This window comes from Camelus ferus, chromosome X (genome assembly GCF_009834535.1).
Source record: "Camelus ferus isolate YT-003-E chromosome X, BCGSAC_Cfer_1.0, whole genome shotgun sequence".
NCBI lineage: Eukaryota > Metazoa > Chordata > Mammalia > Artiodactyla > Camelidae > Camelus > Camelus ferus.
Window position 1 is genome coordinate 7,104,280 of NC_045732.1, and position 27,032 is coordinate 7,131,311.

General features: G+C 34.7%; 1 protein-coding gene across 1 annotated transcript in view; it reads right to left on the reverse strand.

The window, feature by feature from the left end:
* OPHN1 (oligophrenin 1) overlaps window positions 1-27,032 on the reverse strand; it is a 441,200-nt gene that overhangs the window by 120,253 nt on the left and 293,915 nt on the right. The window contains exon 11 of the mRNA XM_032475625.1: window positions 23,873-24,071. Within this exon, the coding sequence (XP_032331516.1) occupies window positions 23,873-24,071 (199 nt within the window). The remainder of the gene's footprint in view (window positions 1-23,872; window positions 24,072-27,032) is intronic.

A 27,032-nucleotide genomic window follows, 5' to 3' on the forward strand; every position in this document is an offset into this window, starting at 1 on the left:
TCCTTTTATGTTTTTCTTTTACAGTAGTTATATTATTAGTTTTTTTTTTAAAAAGACCTGATTTCATTTTCATTTCTTTTGGTTTTGATCTCCTGTTATTGGATATAAATAGGTTTCAAATATTGCTTTTGATCTTTTTTCCTTTTTTTAAAGGGTTTTTAAAAAGATGTCTCAACTAGAATGCTACTCTGATTCAAATTGCTCTTCTATAAATGATTATATGCTGTTTTCAAACCTTTTTTTCTCCCTTCTTTTAAAATTATCTTACTCTCATTCTCCTTTTTTTTAAAGTTTTATTCCTACATAGGCATTAGATAGATAAATAAATAAAATCCTTTAAGGACCACAATAGATAACTGATACTCCTTATCTAAGCCACAGTGCCAGAGAGATACGAGCAAGATGAAGAAGCAGAGAAACCATTCCCAATTAAAAGAACAAGAGAAATCCCCTGAAAGAACAATCAATGAAATAGACATCAATAGACTACTAGATCAAGATTTCAAAAAAGGAGTTATCACAGTACTGAAGGAACTAAAAGAGATAGTGTTTAAAGATATAAAATATGTCAAAAATGAAATTGAAGCTATAAAGAAGAGCCAAGTGGAATTGGTAAAATCATTGGCTGACATGAGGAATGATCTAAAGGCTGTGCAAAGCAGACTAGATAATGTAGAGGAACGAATTAGTGACCTAGAAGACAGGACAGCAGAAAGCACCCAATCAAAATAGCTACAAGGTAAAGAAATAAAAACAAATGAAAATAGCATAAGGGACTGATGGGATAATATAAAGCATGCCAATCTAAGAATAATAGAGGTCCCAGAAGGGGAAGGAAGATCAAAGGCGATTGAAAAGGTATTGGAAGAAATCATGACTGAAAACTTCCCCAAATTAAAGACGGAATCAGATATCCAAGTACAGGAGGTTCAGAGGGTCCCAAACAGGAAGAACCCAAACAGACCTACACAAAGACATATCATAAGATGGCCAGAGTCAAGGATAAAGAAGTGATCCTAAAGGCAACAAGAGAAAAGCAAAGAGTGAGTTACAAGGGAACCCCCATAAGGCTCTCAGCTGATTTCTCTACACAAACATTACAGGCCAGAGGGAGCGTCAAGATATATTCAAAGTCCTGAATGAAAAAATGATGCAGCCTATGATACTTTATCCAGCAAGTCTATACTTAAGGATAGAAGGAGACATAAAGAATTTCACAGACAAGAAAACTAAAAGAGTGTAGCAACCTTAAACCCATGCTAAAAGAAATATTGAAAGCTCTTTGCTAAATAGAAAAGCAGCAGGATGCTACAGAAATGAGAAACTTATAAGTAGAAAGGTGATAACTCATGAATTACAAATAAAATAAACAAGAAATTGTAAAAGAAGACATAAACCGTTAAGAGTGGGAGATGGAAGCAAGAAAATATAGAGTATTTTTTTCTTTCTTTTTAAATTTTTTTTGTTTTTGGTAGGATGGGTTCAAGATATAGTAATGGGCTAATAGACTTAGAGAAAAGGGTAACCACAAGCCCAAAGTTTACAAGGGAGTCACAAAAACTAAATAAAATCCATGATAATACAAAGGAAAATTACCAAACCACAAAAGGAAGAAATAAGGAACAAAGAGGGAATACCAAATCAACTGCAAAGAAAAGTTGAAAATGGCAATAAACACCATTAATTACTGTACACGTTAATGGACTAAATGCTCCAGTCAAAAGACATAGAGTGGTAGACTGGATAATAAAGCAAGAACCTTCAATATACTGCATACAAGAGACCCACCTTAGGGAGGAGGACACATATAGATTGAGAGTGAAAGGATGGAAAAGGATATTCCATGCAAATGGAAAAGCCAAAAAAGCAGGTGTTGCAGTACTGATTTCAGACAAAATAGACTTTAAAACAAAGACCATAAAGAAATATAAAGGACCTTATATAATGATTAAAGGAGTAATAAAAGATGAGAATATTACACTCGATAATATATATGCACCCAACATAGGAGCACCTAAATATATAAAACAACTACTAACAGAGATAAAGAGGGATACTGATGGGAATACAATCATTGTCAGAGATTTTAACACCGCATTAACATCACTAGACAGATCTTCCACACAGAAAATAAATAAGGCAACAGAGAAATTAAATGATACAATAGAAAAATTAGATTTGGTGGATATTTTCAGAGCATTACACCTCCAAAAAATAGAATACACATTCTTTTCAAGTGCACATGGAACATTTTCTAGGATTGATCATGTACTTGGATGCAAAAAAAGCTTCAACAATTTCAAGAAGATAGAAATTATCTCAAGCATCTTCACTGACCACAATGCCATGAAACTAGAAATCAACAACAGAGAAACAAAGGAGAAAAAAAGGAAAGCATGGAGATTAAACAACATGCTATTAAAAAAAAACAGTGGGTCAACGATGAAATCAAAGTCGAAATTTAAAAATACCTTGAGACAAATAAAAATGAAAACACAACCACATAAAATTTATGGGATGCAGCAAACAGTGCTAAGAGAGAAGTTTATATTGATACAGGCCTTCCTTAAAAAAGAGGAACAATCTCAAATACACAATCTAACCCACCAGCTGAAAGAATGAGAAAAAGAAGAGCAAAAATCCCCAAAAGGCAGCAGAAGGAAGGAAATATTAAAGATCAGAGAGGAAATAAACAAAACAGAGATTAAAAAAAAAACCATAGGAAAAAATCAATCAAACCAAAGCTGTTTTTTTCAAAAAGTAAATAAAATCGAGAAAGCTCTGGCCAAACTCACAAAGAAGAAAAAAGAGAGAGCACAAATTAGTAAAATAAGAAAAGGAAATGGAGAAATACAACAAATAAAATAGAAATACAAAATATCATACAAGAATATTATGGAAAACTATATGGAAACAAAGTGGATAACCTAAAGGAGATGGACAAGTTTCTGGAAACATACAGTCCACCAAGACTGAATCAAGAAGAAACTGACCACTTGAACAAACTGATCACTAGAAATGAAATCGAAATAGCAATAAAAAACCTCCCTACAAATAAAAGTCCAGGACAGGAGGGCTTCACAGGGAATTCTACCAAACATACAAAGAAGAACTCATACTAGTGCTTCTCAAACTCTTCCAGAAGATTGAAAAGGATGGAATACTCCCAAACTCATTCTATGAAGCGACCATCACCCTGATACCAAAGACAGGCAAAGATAGCACCAAAAAAAAAAAAAAAAAGAGAGAGAGAATTATAAGCCAACAACACTGATTAACATAGATGACAAAATCCTCACCAAAATGTTAGGAAATAGAATCCAACAACACTTCGAAAAGATTATACATCATGACCAAGTGGGGTTTATCCCAGGGACACAAGGGTGGTTCAACATACACAAATCAATCAATGTAATACATCACATCAATAAGAGAAAGGACAAAAACCACATGATCATCTCAATCGATGCAGAAAAAGCGTTTGATAAAATTCAAGACCCATTTATGATAAAACCTCTCACCAAGGTGGGTATAGAGGGAATGTATCTCAACATAATAAAAGCTATATATGACAAACCTACAGCCAGCATAGTACTCAATGGTGAAAAACTCAAAAGCTTCCCACTAAAATCTGGGACAAGACAAGATGCCCACTATCACCACTCCTATTCAACATCGTCTTTGAAGTCTTAGCCACAACAGTCAGGCAAGAGAGAGAAATAAAAGGGATCCAAATTGGAAAAGAAGAGGTAAAAGTGTCACTATATACTGATGACATGTTACTATATATAGAAAACCCTAAAAGCTCCACACAAAAACTACTAGAGCTGATTAAAGAATTCAGCAAGGTAGCAGGTTACAAGATTAATGTTCAAAAATCAGTGGCATTTCTTTACACTAATGATGAATCAAAAGAAAAAGAAAGTAAAGAAACAATCCCCTTTAAAATAGCACCCAAAGTAATAAAATACCTAGGAGTAAACCTAACCAAGGAGGTGAAAGGATTATATGCAGAAAACTATAAACCATTGATGAAGGAAATTAAAGAAGACTTTAAAAAATGGAAAGATATCCCATGCTCTTGGATTGGAAGAATCAATATTGTTAAAATGGTCACACTGCTGAAGGCAATCTACAGATTTAATGCAATCCCTATCAAATTACCCAGAACAGATTTCACAGAACTAGAACAAATCATAATAAAATTTATATGGAACAAAGAAAGACCTAAAATTGCCAAAACATTACTGCAGAGAAAGAAAGAGGCTGGAGGAATAACTCTCCCAGACTTCAGACAATACTACAGAGCTACAGTAATCAAGACAGCATGGTACTGGTACAAAAACAGACATATAGACCAGTGGAACAGAATAGAGAGTCCAGAAATGAACCCACAAACTTTTGGTCAAGTAATCTTCAACAAAGGAGGAAAGAATATACAATGGAATAAAGACAGTCTCTTCAGCCAATGGTGTTGGGAAAACAGGACAGCAGCATGTAAGTCAATGAAGCTAGAACAGTCCCTTACACCATACACAAAAATAAACTCAAAATGGATCAAAGACTTAAACACAAGACAAGATACATAAAGCTCCTAGAGGAAAATAGAGGCAAAACATTATCTGACATACATCTCAAAAATGTTCTCCTAGAACAGTCTACTGAAGCAATAGAAATAAAAGCAAGAATATACTAATGGGACCTAATGAAACTTACAAGCTTCTGCACAGCAAAGGAAGCCATAAGTAAAACAAAAAGACAACCTACAGAATGGGAGAAAATTTTTGCAAATGAAACCGACAAAGGCTTGATCTCCAGAATATATAAGCAGCTCATACGACTCAATAAGAAAAAAACAAACAACCCAATCCAAAATTGGGCAGAAGATCTAAACAAGCAATTCTCCAAGAAAGACATACAAATGATCAATACACACATGAAAAAAATGCTCAATATCTCTAATCAGAGAAATGGAAATCAGAACTACAATGAGGTATCACCTCACACCAGACAGAATGGCCTTTATTGAAAAATCCACTAATGACAAATGCTGGAGAGGCTGTGGACAAAAGGAAATCCTCCTACACTACTGGTAGGAATGTAGTTTGGTGCAGCCACTGTGGAAAACACTATGGAGATTCCTCAAAAGACTAGGAATAGGCTAACCGTATGACCCAGGAATCCCACTCCTTTGCATATATCCAGAAGGAACTCTATTTCATAATGACACCTGCACCCCAATGTTCATAGCAGCACTATTTACAATAGCCAAGACATGGAAACAGCCTAAATGTCCATCAACAGATGACTGGATAAAAAAGTGGTGGTATATTTATACAATGTTATACTACTCAGCCATAAAAACTGACAACATAACGCCATTTGCAGCAATATGGATGCTCCTGGAGAATGTCATTCTAAGTGAAGTAAGCCAGTAAGAGAAAGAAAAATACCATATGAGATCACTCATATGTAGGATTAAAAAAACAAAAACAAAAGCAAACAAACAAAACAAACAAAGCATAAATACAAAACAGAAACAGACTCATAGACATAGAATACAAACTTGTGGTTGTCAAGGGGTGGGGGTTGGGAATAGATACACTGGGATTTCAAAATGTAGAATAGATAAACAAGATTATACTGTATAGCACAGGGAAATATATACAAGGTCTTATGTTAGCTCACAGAGAAAAAAATGTGACAATGAATATATATATGTTCATGTATAACTGAAAAATTGGGCTCTATACTGGAATTTGACATAACATTGTAAAATTATTATAAATAAATAAAAAATGTTAAAAAAGAAAAATAATGTTTTATTCAAAATTATGTCAAATATTTTAACCCAATGTGTATATATATATGATTCATATATATGATATATATATATATACACACACACACACATACACACACATATATCAGTTAGATATTACTTAAGCAATTAAGATTATTAAATTAAAGATTCAAGAACTTTATGAAAAGAAGATAAAACAAGATTTAAAGCCAATGGAAGGAAATAAATAATAAAGATCAGGGAGGAAATAAATAAAATAGAGACTTAAAAAATAGAAAAATTATCAATAAAAACCAAGAGTTAGTTTTTTAAAAGAATAAACAAAATTGATAAATCCATGACCAGGCTCACCAAGAAGAAAAAAGAGAGGACACAAATAAACAAAATAAGAAAGGAAAAATGGAGTAATTACAACCTACACCACAGAAATACAAAAAAAAAATAATACTATGAACTATAAAACAACATATGGGACAACCTAGAAGAAATGAACAAGTTTCTAGAAACAGACAGTCCACCACAAGTGAATCAAGAACAATAGATCATTTGAGCAGACTGCTCACTAGAAGTGAAATAGAATCGGCAATTTAAAAAGCCTCCCTACAAACAAAAGTCCAGGACCAGATGGCTTTACTGAGGAATTCTACCAAACATACAAAGGGGAACTTATGCTGATCCTTCTCAAACTCTTCCAAAAGATTGAAGAGTAGAACAGTCCCAAACTCATTCTACAAAGCCTCTATCACCCTGACACCAAAATCAAACAAAGTCACTACCTAAAAAGAAAATTACAGGTCAATATCTTTGATGAACATAGGTGCAAAAATTCTCAATGAAATATTAGCAATCAGAATCCAACAGTACATAAAAAGATCATACACTGTGATCAAACTGGATTCATCTCAGGAACACAAGGATGGTTCAACATATACAAATCAATCATTGTGATACACCATATCAACAAGAGAAAGGACAGAAATCACATGATCATCTCAATACATGCAGAAAAGGCATTTGATAAAACTCAATACTCATTTATGATAAAAATTCTAACCAAAGTGCATATAGAGGGGACATATCTCAACATAATAAAAGCTATTTATGACAAACCTACAGCCAGCATAATACTCAGTGGTGAAAAACTGAAAGCCTTCCTACTAAAATCTGGAACTAGACCAGGATGCCCTCTCACCACTTCTATTCAACATAGTATTGGAAGTTCTAGCCACAGCAGACAAGAAAAAGAAACAAAAAGGATTCAAATTGGAAGGGAAGAGGTAAAATTGTCACTAAATGCAGATGACATGATACTATACATAGAAAATCCTAATGTCTCCACACAGAAACTACTAGAGTGATAAAGTAATCTGGCAAGGTAGCAGGATATAATATTAACAGATAGAAATCAGTTACATTTCTTTACACTGACAATGAAATATCAGAAAAGGAAAGTCAAAAAATCCACTTAAATTAAGGATTCCTTTAAAACACATAACAAAATCATGTATCAATTTTCAGGAAAAATACAGATCATTTTTGAAATCTAGATTTTTTTTCAAGATTGAAAGAATGTAAATATAATTTTAAAGTAAGAAGTGACTATCAAAACAAGCTGAAATAAAGTTGAGAAAACAATTCTATTTACAATATCATCAAAAAGAACAAAATTAATATTAAAAAGTACCAAACTTATTTCTAAAAACTACAAAACATTGTCAGAAGAGAAGACCTAAACAAATGGTAAGACAGGCCATGTTCATCAATTTAGTATTGTTAAGATGACAACATTTCCTATTTATCTACAGATTTAATGTAAACCCTTTCAAAATCACAGCTGGCTTCAAAGCAGCATTATTCACAATAGCTAAAATGTGGAAACAAACTAAACGTCCATCAACTGATGGGTAGAAAAGTAAAATGTGGGTATATGATAGAATATTATTCAGCCAAACAAAAGTGGAGGTGGTTAGAAGTAGTAAGATCGTGGATAGATTTTCAAGTAAGAGCTAGAGAATCTGTTCATGGATTCAATGTGAGAAGAAGAAAAAGAGAGAAAGCAAAGATAGCTCTAAAGGTTTTAGCTTGAACAAGTAAAAGAATTTGCAATGGAGAAGTCTGTGGAAAGAATAGACTTGGCACGGGTAAATCAGTAGTTCATTTTAGACATGATAAGTTTGTAGGTGTTAGTAGAAACTCAGGGAAGATGCCAAATAGGAAATTGGATACATGAGTCTGAAGTTCAGAGGAGAGCTCTGGGTTGGGGAAATAAATTTGGGAGTATTCCCTTCATTCAATAAATGCTTATTGTCACCCATATGCCAGGTAATTGCTAGAACCTGTGCTGTCCAATATGGTCACCACTAGTCACGTATGGCATATTAAATGTTCAGTTCCTTAGTCTCAGTAGCCATATTTCAAATGCTCCATAGCCTCATGTGCCTAGTGGCTTCCACACTGGATCACACAGATAAGGAACATTTCCATCAGCACAGAAAGTTCTTTTGGATAATGCTGTACTAGATCTTATCAGCCAAGATGTAATAGAAATAATTAAAGCAAGCCTAACAAGTCATAATTGTAGAAATAAAAGTGGTTGTATAATAAATAATATAATGTTAAAAACATGGACACCAGACTCGGAAAGTCTGAGTTCAGATCCTGGGTCTAACTTCTGGAAGCTACTTATTTTGTGCCTTAGTTACTTCATCTACAAAATGGGATAATGATAAAAACTAATTCATAGACATGATGTTAGGTTTAAATGAGTTCATATTTGCAAAGTGTTTAGCACAGATCATTATATTCAATAAGTGCTAAATCAGTGTTGTTTCTTTGTATTGTTAAATCACAGTGGCAAATTCATTGATTATATTTTGAAGCAGTTATCAGATGGCAAGAACTGAACCTGAATCAGGGAAAAGAGTAAGAATAAATAAAAAGGAATACATGTTTTACAGGAAGTTTCTGAGAACGATGTATTTGGAAGATTCCAAGCCAATGTCTTAAAGAAGGCTCAGAATTTTTCAGCATATTGTCTATATGTGTACTGGTGCCATTTATGATGAACAAGAAAATATGTGTAAAAAGTTCTGTTGTATATAAAATTTTTGAATAATGATACATCTACTATGATTATGAGAAGGAGTGTTGTTGGGGGGAGGATGATATAATATGAGGCAGGATGGCCACAACATTAGAAAGATTTCTATATTTGCCAGGGCTAACTGCATCCATTTCTATTGTATTGGCAAAGCATGACAGCAAATCTTTGGTAGATTGAATGGTTATAGGTAATAATAATTAAGCTTATATCACTAGAAAATGGGTTAAATCATGCAAAAGGAAGACAGGAGGGACTGATTTATAAAGAGTATCTTAGAATTAGAATCTGCATTTGTTTACCTGGATATGCTAGGGTAAAGAGTTGATTGGCTTATGACCCATCAGCAGAACTTAGTCAACAGTATGGTGACCTTAGAGAATATAGATTAACAAATACGACCCTTACCTCATGATCAAACATATTCTGACCCAACTTGAAACTGATGGATGTTAATTAGCCAGAATATAATAATTCAATCATCAAAGAACCTGAAAAAGTTTTTTGGGCTCTTATTAAAGGCTCTGTGTAATTGGACTTTCCTGGGCACATTCCATCTAAGTTACTCCATGAGTTAAACCTCTTATTAGTTAACTGAGACTACAGATGAATTTATGAAAGGAATATTATAACTATGTATTAATTGGGCAGTTAGGCATGTATGTATGTATTTGTGTGTATATGAATGAATTATCTGTGAATCAGAAAACTTAAACCAGGATTCTGTATTCCTTAATTCCTTGGTGTCACATCTGTGGAAATTATATTAGTTTTTTATTAAATTAGAAAGGATATGAGTAACATTTTGTTAGTAATTCCATCACCTCGCTCACCCACCCTCTTGAGTGCAGTCTAGAAAGATGTACTTCTCCATTAATGGCTTCCATGCCAGATCTGAGGGTTTTAAAAAAAATAAATTGTTCCCAGAGAAACTATTAAGCTTGGCAACAATTAAAAAGTCCAGAATTTTACAGGCCACTCCACAGGGTCCCCATTCTGAAGGCATCTATTTTGCATTGCTTAAAATACTAAGGTCCCTTGGCCAGATTCCAAGGACAGATACAGAAAAAAATCAGACTGTGGAACATGCCCACATGGTCCCTAGGAATAATGCTATTTGATTGACTTTCTCTTTGTTGATATCTGGCTGAGAACCTCAACTCCCCATGGATGTGTACTTTGGAGTGTTAAGTGGCACATACCAAAAAACACTTGACCTTCATTTCATATCAGTAGGTTGGGAAAGAGGTTGTATGAGGCCTGCTGTTTAGCTCTGTCTTTAAAGATATAAGTAATATGTATCTGTGGGTGTATACACATGCACATTTCAGGGAAGAGGGGGGATAGAAACAAAGAAGCAATTGATATATATGAGTCTGCTAACAAGAAATCCAGATGGAGACTAAAGTCTGTTTACAAAATCCTACTGCTACTGAAAAACATAAAAAAGCTAAAAGATGCGAGGCTACACTTAGGCCTGTCACATACGGCCACACAGACTGTGCAGTGTACATCACCAGGATAAGTATCATTCACAAAGCCCAAGACGTAAATGGTGACCCCTGGAGTTTGGCAACATGGAAGTCCTGGCTATACCGTGCCAGATGGTATAGAAATAAAAATATAGTAACAACGATAGTTAATATGCATTAAATACCTACTCTGTGTCAAGCACTGTTCCAAGTGCAGTACAAATATTTCACTTCATTATTTTTCACAATAACACTATGAATTAGGTCCAATTACTATCCCCAATCTACAAATGAGGAAAAATGCAGTGGGAGGTAGAATTACTTGCCCAAGATTATAAAGCTACTAAGTTGTGAAACTAGGATACACACTCAAGCAGTTTGGTTACAGAGCCCATATATGTAACCAATATGCTATTAAAAAATAATAATAAAAAAACAAAAACAGGAAATTTGCTTGGTTTATCTATAATATTAAAACTGAATGTAGACACATAATACTGCCTATAAAGTATTTGTGGCATAAATTGAACCTACCACACAGATCAAACCTCCAAATCAAAATACCAGTGTATAGAATACAGCTTGTATTTGGTTATAGACAGACTGTGCTTGGTGATGGAATTAGGAGAATGTGGAATATTCTACAGGATAAATGACCCAGCTATTTTGACAAATTAATGGAAAGAAAATAAAAATGGGAGGTGGGGTAGGGGGAGAAGCTGTAGATTAAAAGAGACATGAGATTTAACCAATACAATGATGCAATATGTGGACCTTGTTTGGATCATGATTCAAACAAATTGTTAAAAAAAATAAAAAAGAGACAATTGGGAAATATTTGAATGTGATGATATAAAGAAATTATTGTTGCTTTTTAGGTGTGAAATTGGTATTGTGACTATGTTAAAAAAGAGTTCTTATCTTTTAGTGATACATACAGACATATTTATGGATGAAATAATATGACATCTGAAATCTGCTTCAAAATAATCCAGTGGGTGGAGGAGAAAGTGGATGAGGGTATAGTTGAAACAAGACTGGCCACTTGCTGATACTTGTTGAAGCAGGGTGCTGGGTACAGGGAGGTTCAATATACTGTACTTTTTACTTTCATATTAGTTTGAAATTTTCCATGATAAAAAGTTGCTGTTTAAAGAACTGGAAAGTAGAGAGCCCAGTTAACTGTGTTTGCTTCTTGGGATGGAAACTGGATGGTTGGGGACCAGGGGGGAAAATTTCCTTTACACAGTTTGCTTTTGTATTAAAAAAAAAAGTTCACTGTTTTTAGAATCCACATTTAAGTGCTCTCAAACAGTATATGACCTTGTCTGTCTGACTTATCTCACTTAGCATGATGCCTTCAAGTTCCAGCCATGTTGTCACAAATGGCAGGGTCTCCCTTTTCATGGGTGACTAATATTTATTTATACATTTATGTATTAATATATATACATATATATGTCACATCTTCATCCATTCATCTGTTGATATAGATTTAGATTTTTTCCATGGCTTGGCTATAGTGAATAATTCTATAATTAACAAGAGTGTACAGATAGCCCTTCAATACTGATTTCAATTTCTTTGCTATATACACAGGAGTGGGATAACTGGATCTTCAGTAGTTCAATTTTTAATTTTCTGAAAAATTGCCATACTATGTTTTCCATAACAGCTGTATCACCTTATAAGGGTTCCATTTTCTCCATACCTTCACATTAGCTATCTGTTGCCTTTTTCATAAAAGCCATCCTAAGAGGAATCTAAAAAAAAAAAAAAACTGAACTTGTAATAACAGAGTAGAATGTGGTTACTAGTGGTTGAAGGCTGGGGAAATCGAGGAGATATTATCTAAGGGCACAAATTTACAACCAGTAGACAAAAAAAGTTCTGAAGCTCTAGTGCACAACATAGTGATTACAGTCAACAACATTGTATTATACACTTTAAAGTTGCTAAGAGACCAAATTTTAACTGTTCTCAATACAAAGAAAGAAATGATAAATACGTGACATGATAAGGGCATTAGCTAATGCTACTATAGTAGTCATATTCCAATATATAAAGGTAGCAAAACAACAAATGTACACCTTAAACTTAACATGTTATATGTCAATTGTATCTCAATAAATATCTAAAAAAAGAAAAGACAGACAAAACTTCACCTTGTGCAAGGCCATACCAAGGAAGTGAATGGTGGCTACTTGCTGTCTCAAGGGGAGGTGGTATACATTCAAGCATGGGGCATTAGGAAAACAGGGCACTAAGATATCTCTATCCTGACACCAACCTCTTGAGGATAACTTAACTACAAAGGAGGAACTAAGAGCTGCCCTGTAGGCCATAGCAAGTGCCAGCTGACACATTCTCAGTGGGATCTTCCTTGGAACTACATAAAATAATTATGAGTAAGAAGAAAAATTAAACCCTGAGGTAATTCCATTTGGACTTATTATACTTCTTTGGAAGTTTGAAAAAGATAGATGCAACACATCAGATATTCACACTAGGAAGAAAACCTGAGAGAGGTAACTGATAAAGCCATAAGAAGATGAATCAGCTTGAAGCAGTCAACCCAAACCATTGCCATATCTTTACAGGGTCATTGGACACAGAGTCCAAAATGATCACTCAGAATTGGTCCTTCCTTAGGAGAGATGGAAAGATTAAGGAATCTAGACACCACAGGAACAACTGAATGATCTGGTCTAAGATGAGACCAATTTATAACGCTAGTGGATAACACTATCTTAAAAGACTCTATAATAATAATAAAAAATAAAGTAAAAAGTATGTCTGATTTTTCTCATCTTTCTATCCTTAGCACTTACCACCATGTTTGGTACATAGTAGATATTCAATAAACCTTAAACTGACGAACTCAAAAAAGGCCTATATAACAGGAAACACTCAGAGGCCAGCATGAAGGATCTCTGTCATGCTGATATAACAGGCCAGCATGAAGTAATGTGGTGAGGTCAGGAAAGAAACGAGAGACTACATGCAGACAAAACTTCTGTGTATGAAGCTTACCAGTGTGACTTCGTATACTTTCTTAAGTTACTGCTGCTTCAAATCAAAGATGCCTTTCATTGTAATTTCCACCATTATTCTGTACTATTAAGAAAGAAAAAAATAAAAACCTCTGCCAATTATACTGTGACAAACCACACACTATGAGATTAATCCAAATTTAATAGAAGTTAAAGTGTGAAAAACGTGTGATTCTTAGACTTAATGAAATATGATGTTTATGTTTGCTTGGACTGGTTCTTTCCCACTGGGGATATGATATCCCATAAAGAGGGTCAGAGACTGAGACTTACGGACAAGAGAGTCCCTAGAGAAAACTGAAAGAGCATTCTGGCCAGGAAACAAAAAAACAAAAGAGGAGAGAAGATGAATTTGGTGACAACTGAATAGCAGAAAAACAAAACAAAACAAAACATGGTGTTGCTCAGAGAAAGGGAATTGGAGATGCAAGGGCCCAACTTGGAAGAGTTAAAAATGACAGATAGTTGCCCATGGGCCTGAACAGTCCTGGTGATGATGCCCACAACTAGGCCCCAGGCAAACAAACTCTCAGTCCTCACATTGTCCCCTGTCCCTAATTCTCCCTGTTTTTTTCAAATGTTGATTAAACATCTGTGCAACTGACTGAAGTCTAAGAGTGCCCAGTCCATGTTTTAGATGCCACTGACACAGGACTTAGCACACAAACAGCAATATTCCAGGGCACAAATACCCTGGGGAATTCTTGTAAAAGCATGCTGACATAGGTATTACATAAATGTAAAGGAGAAAGGATTATTCAAAGTCTTAAAGAACAACAAACAACCCAGTCAAAAAATGGGCAGAAAACCTAAACAGACATTTCTCCAATGAAGACAGATGGCCAATATGCAAATGAAAAATGCTCAATATCACTATTTATCAGAGAAACACAAATCAAAACTTCAATGAGGTATCACCTCACACCAGTCAGAATCGCCATTATTCAAAAGTCCACAAATGACAAATGCTGGAGAGGCTGTGGACAAAAGGAAACCCTCCTACACTGTTAGTGGGAATATAGTTTGGTGCAGCCACTGTGGAAAACAGTATGGAGATTCCTCAAAAAACTAAAAATAGACTTACCATATGATCCAGCAATCCCACTCCTGGGCATGTATCTGGAGGGAACTCTAATTCAAAAAGATACATGCACCCCAATGTTCATAGCAGCACTATTTACAGTAGCCAAGACATGGAAACAACCTAAATGTCCAACAGATGACTGGATAAAGAAGTTGTGGTACATTTCTATAATGGAATAGTACTCAGCCATAAAAAAGAATTAAATAATGCCATTTGCAACAACATGGGTGGACCTGGATATGGTCGTACTAAGTGAAGTAGGCCAGAAAGAGAGAAAAATACCATATGATATCACTTATATGTAGAATCTAAAACAATGACACAAATGAACTTATTTACAAAACAAAGACAGACTCACAGACATAGAAAACAAACTTATGGTTACCAGGGGAAAAGGGGGTGAGGAGAGATAAATTGGGAGTTTGAGAGTTGCAGATACTAACTACTATATCTAAAATAGATAAACAACAAGGCCCTACTATATAACACAGAGAACTATATTCAACACCTGCAATAGCCTATAATGAAAAATATCAAAAGTAATGTATACATGTGTAAATGAATCACTATGCTGTACATCAGAAATTAACATTGTAAATCGACTATACTTCAACCAAAAATTCACATAAAAAAGTCTTAAAGAACATATAATAGTAGTGTAATAGTAGTATAGAAGTTAGACATGAAAATAAAGTATTACAATACAATGGGATATGGAAAAGTATGCAATTCGTAGTTAAAAGGAATAAAACTTTTTCCCAAATGGCTTCAATCTGAGGAAGGATGAATATTGGTAAAGAGCATTATTATTTTAGAGAATCATGAAATAAAATCTTGAGGTAAATTATTCATTCTCCACTTGATCATTTTTGGTGAAGAATATAAAACCTGAGAACAATTAGAGTAGTGAAATTATATACAAATCTGGACCTGGGAAGGATTCATCAAATAAAAAGGGTTTATTTTATATATTTCCTTATTCTCTGCTTTTGTCTGACTTGATCTCTGAGATGTTAATAGCAGTGACTAAGAATTATTTGTAATAATATTGAGGATATCTGAGATGTAATCTGTGGGTGAAAGTTTGGTAGGATGAATGATGGCCAGCACCTGGAATGTGGCTATTCTTCTTTTCCTTAGATCAAAACCTATGATCAAATTCACTCCATAAAAAATAAATTGTCAAATGTAAATTACATAGCTGAAAAAAACCTTGATGAAAGTTAGGCACTGCTCTAGAAATCAGATATGACAAAAATATCCTTGCAGGAGAATATATACCAACTGCTTAGTTTGCCCATATTAGTAGATGGACATGGTTTGTGGCCTCTACCTTCTACATTAAGATCCCTATAGAACAAGCCCTCTCTATAAGTTCCTTTATCTTGAATTCAAACTTGAAAACCTCATTTTTTGCTAAGGAAATCTCAGCTCTCAATGAGGATTCTGGAAGCCCCCAAAGTGCTTAAAGAAAACAGGAAGATATTTTTTGGAATCACACCCTGTCTCTGGCACATAACCAGCATTGAGAGAAACTGCTCAATGCTGGGCCTCAGGAGAAACTTTCTTAAAAACATGTTGTAGGTGTAACTATTTACTGAACTTATGAAAATCAACAAGCTGTATTGTGGGATAGGAGGTAGGAAAAAAGGAAACTTCACCTTAGTTATTATAGAGAGAAGCTCATTAGAGGAAGTTGGAAGTTATGCTTAGTGGTAAAGGCATAGAGCTGAAGCTGTCCAGGAGGGGAAAAAAAGGAAAAGATACTAAGGGACAACAAAATGAAACTGGATTTCTTCATCTTTGGGAAACTGGTGCTTGGGGGTGACAAAGGCCCATCTGCAGCCCTGAAATAGAGTAAGTGAGGAGATAGTGAATACTAGACAGAAGATGAACCATTTGCTGGGATCACACTGACAACATCTAAAAGGAAGAGTCAACATAGTCCAAATGAAAGTATACCTACATCTTCAGCCACTGGACGCTGGCAGATAGATAAACACCACTTCTGAAATTTGAGAACATGGAAAAAAGGGCTTGGATAGGGTCAAAATTCAACAAATGAATTAATGTTATTTAATATTCCTTTACCTTAAGAACATTTTGGTGTGTTATGAGTTTCTATCTTCTCTCTTTCACTGATGGTCCCAAGAGTGCCGGGATAGGCAGTATGCCAAAATAGCTTTATTTCACTAAGCTAATCACCTAGGGAAACCCCTGTAGAACTTTATTCATATGGTGCATAGAAAGAAGTTAACATAGCATGCCTGAGACTATCCTTAGAAAGGTCTGCTTGCAAGGTGTGTCCTTGGTTGGTGTCCGGGAACTTGGAACTCTGGAAGGGTTCTCATCATTTCCAGAACTGATAAAAGTGGCTCACTGTGCCTAGACTGGCTGTACAAACACTGTGGTTTATGCTGAATGCCTGCTTTCCCCTAGGAGTCTAGAATTCTGGTATATGCTGGGCAGAGGTTGACTTCATGAGCAGTCACCAATAAAACGTTAGATACTCCATCTCTAATGAGCTCCCATGGTGGACTACACTTCGCATGTGTTGTCGCAATTCAATACTAGAGGAATTAAGTGCATCCCATGTGACTCCACTGAGAGAGAACTCTTGGAGATGTATGCCCAGTTTCCTTCAGATGTTACCCATATGCCTTTTCCCTTCACTAATTTTGCACTCTATCCCTTGACTATAATAAATCATAGCTATGAGTACAACTATATGCTGAATCCTGAGTCCTTCTAGCAAATGACCAATAGTTGGGGTGGTTTTCCAGAACCGCCCAATGCACATAGGTAGTACATTGTCAGGACTTGTTCAGGAAGTATATAATATCCTTTTTACTGTCTCAGTAACTCAGTTGACACCAAGTAGGTGCACTGTATCACAATGGTTGGCAGTTATAGAGAGTGATGTACTAAAATGACACTGAAATGATAACATCACAGATATAAGCATTAAGTTTAAAGAAATTTTGCATAGTCACACAACCAACTTACAATTAAGTAAAGAAACCCCAAGTTGCCATTTAAATGTTAAGGTTTATAAAACATATTTAACACATCAAATTGGGTAAGGTAACACATAGCATATTATATACAACCTGATATATGCATGTTTTATATGAAAAAAAGTAAAAACAAAACATTGGGATATTAGAAATAAAATTATACTATAGTAAGAAGTAAAAAGCTAGGGAACCAAGGTGAAACTCCAAGTGAATAAATCATAAACTCAGAGCTTTGGAAGTTTCCCTCTGCTACTGTGGTATCTAAAGCTGCCTTTGGAAAAAACCCACAACCCACCCAGAAACCGTGTGAAATTATATCCTCTGAAAGGAATAATGTCATTAATTTTTTTCATTCAACACATGCTTATTGAATAGCTGTTCTGTGCCAAATGCTGTTGCAAAGTGCTAAGAATGTAGCAGTAAATAAAGCAAAATTTCTACCCTTGTGGAGCTCAAAAATATGGATCATTTCATGACTCTTAATTAAATAAGTACAACAGAAAAGCATGTCAGCCTCAATCTTGGAACAAGAAAAACAAAGGTTATAGAACACCATATTTTTAAAAAGGCACAATGCTTTCCAGGTTTTCTAGGTTAGTGCTGGTATGGCTAGAGGCAAGTCTGAGAAAAGGCTTCCATGATGAGGAGAGGTGGTCAATTGGATTATGAAATAATTAGTTCTGATAGGAACAAGCTGAGTCTATTCAAGTCCACAAAGCCACAGAGGAAATGGAAAGCTAATATGAATTATCCTAGAGAACAAGGTCATAAAAATTATTATAATGTGTATATATTGTCAAGAAGTTATGCAACGATTTTGTAAAGAAAGAAACATTATACTGATGTTGATGAAAAGCAGCTTACATCTTGGTTAATATCCAATCACCTATCACAAACTGCTATTGCATTAAAAGCCTTCAGATATATACAGAATAGATTCCAACTTGTTCACATAAAGACTCATTGTTTTCTACCATGTTGCTATTTCTCAGAATGCTTGCATGCATAAACAGCACAGGTGGCAAAGTGATGGTATCTGAATCAAATTCAGCCTGCAGACAGGTTTTATTGGCTTTGTCAGTGTTGTTTTATAACTGTAAAATATTTCAAACATGAAGACACACAAAAAATATAGCAAAGACCCATATACTAATCATATTTTAATATTATGCCATATTTCCATCAGATCACTTTTATAAAGAAATGAATTAAATTGACATATCTCTCCCTCTTCAGAAATAACCAGTATCATGAACACAATGTTTAATATTCCCCATGCATGTGTATACGTGTGCATGCACAAGCTCACACATGCACAAACACACACACACATGCATAAACATTATAATATTTTGTAGATCTTTAAACTTCAGCCAAATGGTAATGAAATGTATGAATCCTTCTACAACTTACTTTGTTTACTCAGATTACATTTCTGATATTTATACACATTGATATATTCTGCTTTAGTTCAAGGGTCATCAAATTATTATCCTTGGGCCAAAGCCAGCCTGCTGCCTGTCTTTGTAAATAAAGTTTTATTGGAACAGCCACTCTTATTAGCTGACATATTGTTTATGGTTGCTTTCTAACTATAGCAGCAAAGTTGAGTAGTTGTGACAGAGACCATATGGCCCTCAACACCTAAACTATTTACTACCTGGCCCTTTACAGAAAGTTTGCTGACTCTTGTAACAACAATCCATTCACTATAATCGCTGCATAGTATTTCATTGTGTGAATTTATAACATGCTGATAGACATTTTTATTTCTTCCATTATTTTCATTATTTAAAACCTCACTTGTGTGAATTTTTCTTTTCCAGCCTATCTGTGTTGTCATGTTTCCTCAGTGCTTCCAGTGGACATCAAATGGATACTTAACTTAACCTATTTAAACATATTTAGCCAAAAACTACTATTCCAAGCCAAAGGCCTGATCTAAGAAAGGATTTTCAAATTTGAGTAACAAGCAAGGTATGAAGTGGAAAATGAAAATGAAATGGAACAAGTTAAGACTGTAAAATAGTTTTGAATTCATAATGAAACTGAGGAAAAAAGGTAAGTTTAATATGATCTGTATTATAAAGATTACATTTCAAAGTAGTCATGAATAAAATTACTACTAGGAAGTAATCACTGTAACTGTTATGAATTCATATGTCAGTGATAATAAAAATCACAAAGGGCTATAAAATGTCATGAGTGATGTGTTCAAATAACCAAGGCTGACATCCACTACACAGAGTAAGCATTATGTCTAGGGCTTATGATACTTTTAGGGACTCATGAAATGTTTTCATTTCTTTCAAAATGAAAAGAAAATATTAATATAATCCAGTGTATAATATTTGTCTTGATACTCAGTCATAAAATATAACTCTTAATGATTTTATGAAAGAAATGGCTTATAAAAGCAAAAGTACACAGGGCCTTTGGAAACCATAAGGTGTCCCTGCCTATACCTTGTAAAAATTTCCAAATTCAGGAATATTATTATGAAGAACAACAAAGCCACATTTGAGATTTGGATACTTAAGACCCTGCCAGACTCATTCCACTAAATAATTCCTTGCCCCTGCGGCTTCAGCCTTGAAACTCATACAATTGAAATAACTGATCCAGCCAATTGAAAATTCACCACATATGCTTACCTTTCTAAATCCCCTGCAAATAGTAAAAATAATTATTTCATATCCTTGAGTGACAGGCTCTAATGAATGCAGAAGAAATGAATTTGTCAAAAGCTATACCAACATTTTAGCCAACATGCATTAAAATAACCTCCAGGCATACTGTCCATGGCAGGTATGAAGCCACTGACCAGAAGGCTCAGAATTTTCCACCAGTATAATTTTTCTTATAAACACTCTATGTGTATACACCCCGTTGCCCTCAGTTGTGACACAAATGGTATTTATCCTTGGGATGCAAAGATGCTTCAATATAAACAAATTAATAAATGTGATATACTATATTAACAACATGAAAGATGAATATCATTTGATCATTTCAATACATGCAGAAAAAGCACTGGACAAAATTCAAAATCCCTTGATGATAAAAAAAAAAAAAACCTCTCAACAAGGAAGGTTAAAGAAAGTAACTCAACATAATAAAGTCCACACAGGAAAAGCCCACAGTTAACATCATACTTAGTGCTGAAAATTTGAAAGATTTTTTTCCCCTGAGATCCAGAAAAAGACAAGGGTGCCAACTGTTATCACTTCTATTCAACATAGTACTGGAAGTCCTAGATGAACAATGAGATGAGCAATGAGCAAGAAAAAGAAAGTCATAGCATCCAAATCAGAAAGGAAATAGGAAAATCAACCCTGCAGATGACATGATCTTATATGCAGAAAACCTAAAGACTCCACCGAAAATCTGTTAGAAATGATAAACTAATTCAGCAAAGTTGCAGGATACAAGATCAATATACAAATCAACACATCAGCTGAATTCCTCTACATTAACAATAAACTAACTGAAGAGGAAATTAAGAAAACAAACTCCTTTACATCAAAAAGAATAAAACATTTAGGAATAAACTTAACAAAAGAGGTAAAAGGCATGTACATCTAAAATTATAAAATATTAATGAAAAAAATTAAAGCCACACATATGTGGAAAGATAACTTGTGTTTATGGATTTGAAGACTTGATATTGTTAAGAAGTCCATACTACCCAAAGTGATCTACAGAGTCAATGCTATCTTCATCAAAGTATAATAAACAAATCTGATTCCATATTAGATCAGTTTCTTTAACCTTAACTCTGTGCTCTGTTTCCTGGGCTTAGTCATACTGGTTCTGTAACTTTTGTAAAAGAATGCTACTTAGAGCCTGAAATATACAGGACAGCCCATTCTCAAGGCTCTGATCTTTAAGGGTATAACACCTTTCCATTCATATAGAGATTTAAAAAATGCAGAACAGAGAATAACACTTGTCTTGTTGGAGGTTTACAGGAACATCACAACCTGACCTACATGGACAGCTGCAAGAACAAAGGATTCTACCACCAAGAAGTCTGAAACAACCAGCCATACCTCCTCCCCTTTTTAGTATGAAAGGAGCCTGAATTCTGACTTGAGTAACATGGTTCTCTAGGACATTAGCCACCGCCCCTGTCTTCTCAGTCTGCTGGCTTTCAGCATAAAATTGTTATTCCTTGCCTTAATACCTTGTCTCCTGATTTACTGGCCTGTCATGAGGTGAGCAGAACGAGTTTGGACTCGGTAACAAAATTCCTAGTGGCATTTCTTTTTTTTTTTTTACAGAAATAGAAAAAAAAAATCCTAAAATCCATATAGAATCACAGAAGATCCTAAATAGCCAAAGCAATCTGGGAAAAGAAAAAAGCTGGAGGCAATACACTTCCTGATTTCAAAATATATTACAAAACTATAGTAATTAAAACAGTATGATACTGGCATAAAGAAACACACAGACTAAAGGAACAAAATAGAGAGCTCAGAAAGAAACCCACACATTTATGGTCAACTGATTTTCAACAAATTAGCCAAGAATGCACAGCAGGCAAAGAATAATCTCTTCAAAAAATGGTGCTGGGAAAACCGGACATCCACACGAAAAGAAAGATTGGACCCTTATCTTACACCATAAATAAAAATCAACTCAAAATGCACTGGAGACTTAATCCAAAGACCAGAAATTTTAGAACTTCTAGAAGAAAACACAAGGGGAAAGCTTCTTGACATTAGTATTGGCAATGATTGGCTATAACACCAAAAGCACAGGTAACAAAAGCAAAAGTAGATAAGTGGGGCAACAACAAACTAGAAAGCTTTTGTACAGCAAAGGAAAAAAAATCAACAAAATGAAAGGGGAACCTATGGAATGGAAGAAAATATTTGCAAACTATATATCTCAAAGGGGTTAATATCAAAAATAATAAGGAAGTCCTACTCATCCATAGCAAAAGCATATTACCTAATTTTAAAAATGGGCAAGAAAAACTGACTAGACATTTTCCTAAAGAATATATGCAAATGGCCAACCAATAAAAAGGTGCTCAACATCACTAATTGTCAGGATAATATAAATCAAAACCACAATGAGGCATCATTTCACACCTGTTGAGATGATTATTATTAAAAGAAAAAAAAGATTACAAAATTTGACAAGAATGTGGAGAAATTGTAACCCTTACACACTATAGTGAGAATGTAAAATAGTTCGGCCACTACAGAGAAAAGTATGGAGGTTTCTCAAAAAATTAAAAAGAACCATCAGATGATCCAGCAATCCCATTTCTGGATATATATCTCAAAGTTTTGAAATCAAGATCTCAAAGAGATATTTTTATTTCCATGTTTGTTGCAGTATTATTTATAGTATGCAAGATATGGAAACAACCATAATGTACATTAACAGATGAATGGATTAATATGGTATATACTCACAACAGAATATTAGTCAACCTTACAAAAGAAAGAAATCCCACCACAAGTGACAACATAGAAAACATAGAGCACATTTTGAAAAATGAAAGAATCCTTTCACAGAAGGACAAACACTGAAAGATCCTTCTAATATGAGTTATCTAAAATAATCAAATTCATAGAAGCAGAAAGTAGAATGGTGGCTGTCAAGGTCTGGGAAGAAGGGGAAATAGAGAGTTATTTTTTAATGGGTATAAAATTTCAATTGTGCAAGATGAATAAGTTTTAGAAATCTGCTTGTACAACACACTACTTATTATTAACAATACTGCACTGTACATTTAAAAATTTGTTAAGTGGATATATCACATGTAAGTGTTCTTACCACAATAAAAATATAATTAAAAGTAATTTGATTTCAGGGTAGTAATTATCTGTAAAGTATGTCAAAACTTTTCACTCCCCTCAGAATTTTAACTTTTTATTTAATTGTATTATTTCATTGTGCTAGCTAGTAATGCAGCTAACTGTTTCCAGGGCACAATCCTCCTGTACTTAACGTGTTTTCTCATCTCTGACTCCATGCAGACAGTTGGTGATAATAGCTTTTATATCTTTACCAGTTAATATCTAATGTTATAATAAAATACTAGGTGAGTGTTCATTCACATACCACAGGATTATTCATTAAACCTGGTGTCTACTTATAATATTGTTTAAAACCAGAGGATTTTTGAGGAGTGGCCAAGATGGTGAATTAGGAAGAAACTGAGCTCACCTTGTCTCACAGGCACATCAAAATTACACTGTTTACAGAGCAACTACTGATGAGAAAGACTAGAAGAAAAGATTTTCTACAACTAAAGATATAAAGAAGGAACCACAACAAGATGGGTAGGAGGGATGGAAATGTGGTAGTCAAGACCCATACTCACCGGTGGGCAACTCACTAACAGAAGGATAATTACAGTTGAAGATGTTCTCCCCAAAAAGCAAGGGTTCAAGGACCACAGTAGGTTCCACAGCTTGGGGATCCTGTATAGGAAAGATAAATGCCAAGAATATTTGGCTTTGAAAGCCAGTAGGGCTTACTTTGAGGAGAGCCAGAGGGCTGTGGGAAACAGAGACTCCACTCTTAAAGGTGGCACACAAAGTCTCACATGTTCTGTGACCAAGAGCAGAAGTAGTGATTTGAAGGAAACCTGGGTCAGACCTACCTGCTGACCTTGGAGAGCCTCCCAAACAGGCAGGAGGCAACTAGACCTCACCCTAGGGACATGGACAATGGAGGTAGACATTTTGAGGACCTCTTACCAGGAGAATACTGGTTCTGACAAGCTTCGTTTTGGAATCCTTCCTCTAGCTTATTAGCACTGGAACCCAGCCCTGCCATTACAGACTGTTGGCATCAGTACTGGGACACCTCAAACCAAGCAGCTAGCCTTAAGACACCCTAAACCCATAGGTGCTCTGGGACCCAGCCTGTCCACCAGAGATTCTAGAACATGGTCCAGCAAGTCAGTGCAACAGCACTAGCTCCAGGATATCCTAGGGTCCTGCAGTCAGCCATTGGGACCCAGCCCTCCACACCAGTGGTTTGATACCAACTCCATGAATCCTAGGGCCCTGCAGCCAGAGATCCTGAGTGAGCAGGCAATAGCCCCAGCACCAATGGGCAACTAATCTATGATAAAGGAGGCAAGAATATACAATGGGGAAAATTCAGCCTCTTCAATACATGGATGCAGTTACATGCAAAAGAATCAAACTGGACTACTCTCTCACACAATTCACAAAACTAAACCCGAAATGGATTAAAGACTTAAATGTAAGACCTGAAACCATGAAATGTCTACCAGAAAACATAGGCAGTATACTCTCTGACACTGGTCTTAGTGTATGTATATATATATATATATATATATATATATATATATATATATATATATATATATATATATATTTAAATATGTCTCCTCCAGCAAAAGAAATAAACCAAAGGAAAAATAAACAGGACTACATCAAACTAAAAATCCTTTACACAATGAAAGAGACTATCAACAAAATGAAAAGGCCACCTATTGAATGGGGGAAGATACTTGCAAACAATATATCTAATAAGGTGTTAATATCTAAAACGTACCAAAAAATTATACAACTCAACATAAAAAACAAATAACCTGATTAAAAAATGGATAGAGGATCTGAACAGACATTTTTCCAAAGAAGACATACAGCTGGCCAACAGACACATGAAAAAATGTTCAACATCACTAATCACCAGGGAAATGCAAATTAAAACCACAATGAGATATCACCTCAAACCTGTCAGAATGGTTATTATCAAAAAAGACAACAAATAACAAGTGTTGGTGAGGATATCAAGAAAAGGGAACCCTTGTGTACACATGACAGAAATATCAAATCACTATGTTGTACTAGGAACTAACATAGTTTTGTAGGTCATTATATTTCAAAAATATATAAACACTTACTTTATTTTATTTTATTTTTAGATTCCACATATGAGCAATCTGATATGGTATTTTTCTTTCACTTTCTGGCTGACTTCACTTAGAATGACATTCTCCAGGAACATCCATGTTGCTGCAAATGGTGTTATGTGGTCATTTTTTATGGCTGAATAGTATTCCATTGTATAAATATACCACCACTTCTTTATCCAGTCATCTGTTGATGGACATTTAGGCTGTTTCTATGTCTTGGCTATTGTAAATAGTGCTGCTGTGAAAATTGGGGTACAGGTGTCTTTTTGAACCAGGGTTCCTTCTGGATATATGCCCAGGAGTGTGATTACTGGGTCATATGGTAAGTCTATTCCTAGTCTTTTGAGGAATCTCCATACTGTTTTCCACAGTGGCTGTACCAAACTGCATTCCCACCAGCAGTGTAAATAAAACATAAATACAAAACAGAAACAGACTCATAGACGTAGAATACAAACTTGTGGTTGCCAAGGGGGCAGGGGATGGGAAGGGACAGACTGGGATTTCAAAATGTAGAATAGATAAACAAGATTATACTGTCTAGCACAGGGAAATACATACAAGATCTTATAGTAGCTCACAGTGAAAAAACATGTGGCAATGAATATATATATGTTCATGTATAACTGAAAAATTGTGCTCTACACTGGAATTTGACACAACATTGTAAAATGATTATAACTCAATAAAAATGTTAAAAAAATAAAAGCCTGAAATCTATATATATCTATATATATATATATATATCTGTATCTATATCTATATCTATATCTATCTATCTACACAAACAAAGAAACAAACTCATAGGAAAAGATCAGATTTGTGGTTACCACTGGTGGGAGGAAGGAGGAGGGAGAATTGGAAGAAGGCAGTCAAAGGGTACACATTTTCAGTTATAACATAAATAAGTAATAGGGATTCAATGGATAACATGATAGATATAATTAACACTGCTGTATGTTATATATGAAAGTTGTCAAGAGTAAATCCCAAGATATCATCACAAGAAAAATAAATTTTTCAATTTCTTAAATTTTGTTTCTATATGAGATGATGAATGTTCACCTAATTTATTGTGATAATCACTTCATGATGTACTTGTTCAAATCACTACGCTATATACCTTACACTTATACAGTGTTGTATATCAATTATATCTCAATAAAACTGGAAGCAAAAATAGTATAAGATTTCCCCTGAGGCAAACCAGGTGCCTGATGTCTCTGCTGCCAACTAGTACCTGTAATCATAGGCAAGTTAAGTAACCATTCTGAAGCTCAGTATCCTCGTATATAAATTAGTGAATTATGAGGATTGAATGAGATGCTATATGTTAATTTCCCTTCACTCATAGAATCACTTCATGAATGATTATTATCTTTTTTAACACTTTTTATTGAGTTATAGTCAATTTACTTTACAATGTTGTGTCAAATTCCAGTGTAGAACACAATTTTTCAATTATACATGAACACACATGTATTCATTGTCACATTTTTATTTTTCTGTGAGCTACCACAAGATCTTGTATATATTTTCCTGTGCTATACAGTATAATCTTGTTTATCTATTCTGTATATGCCTGTCA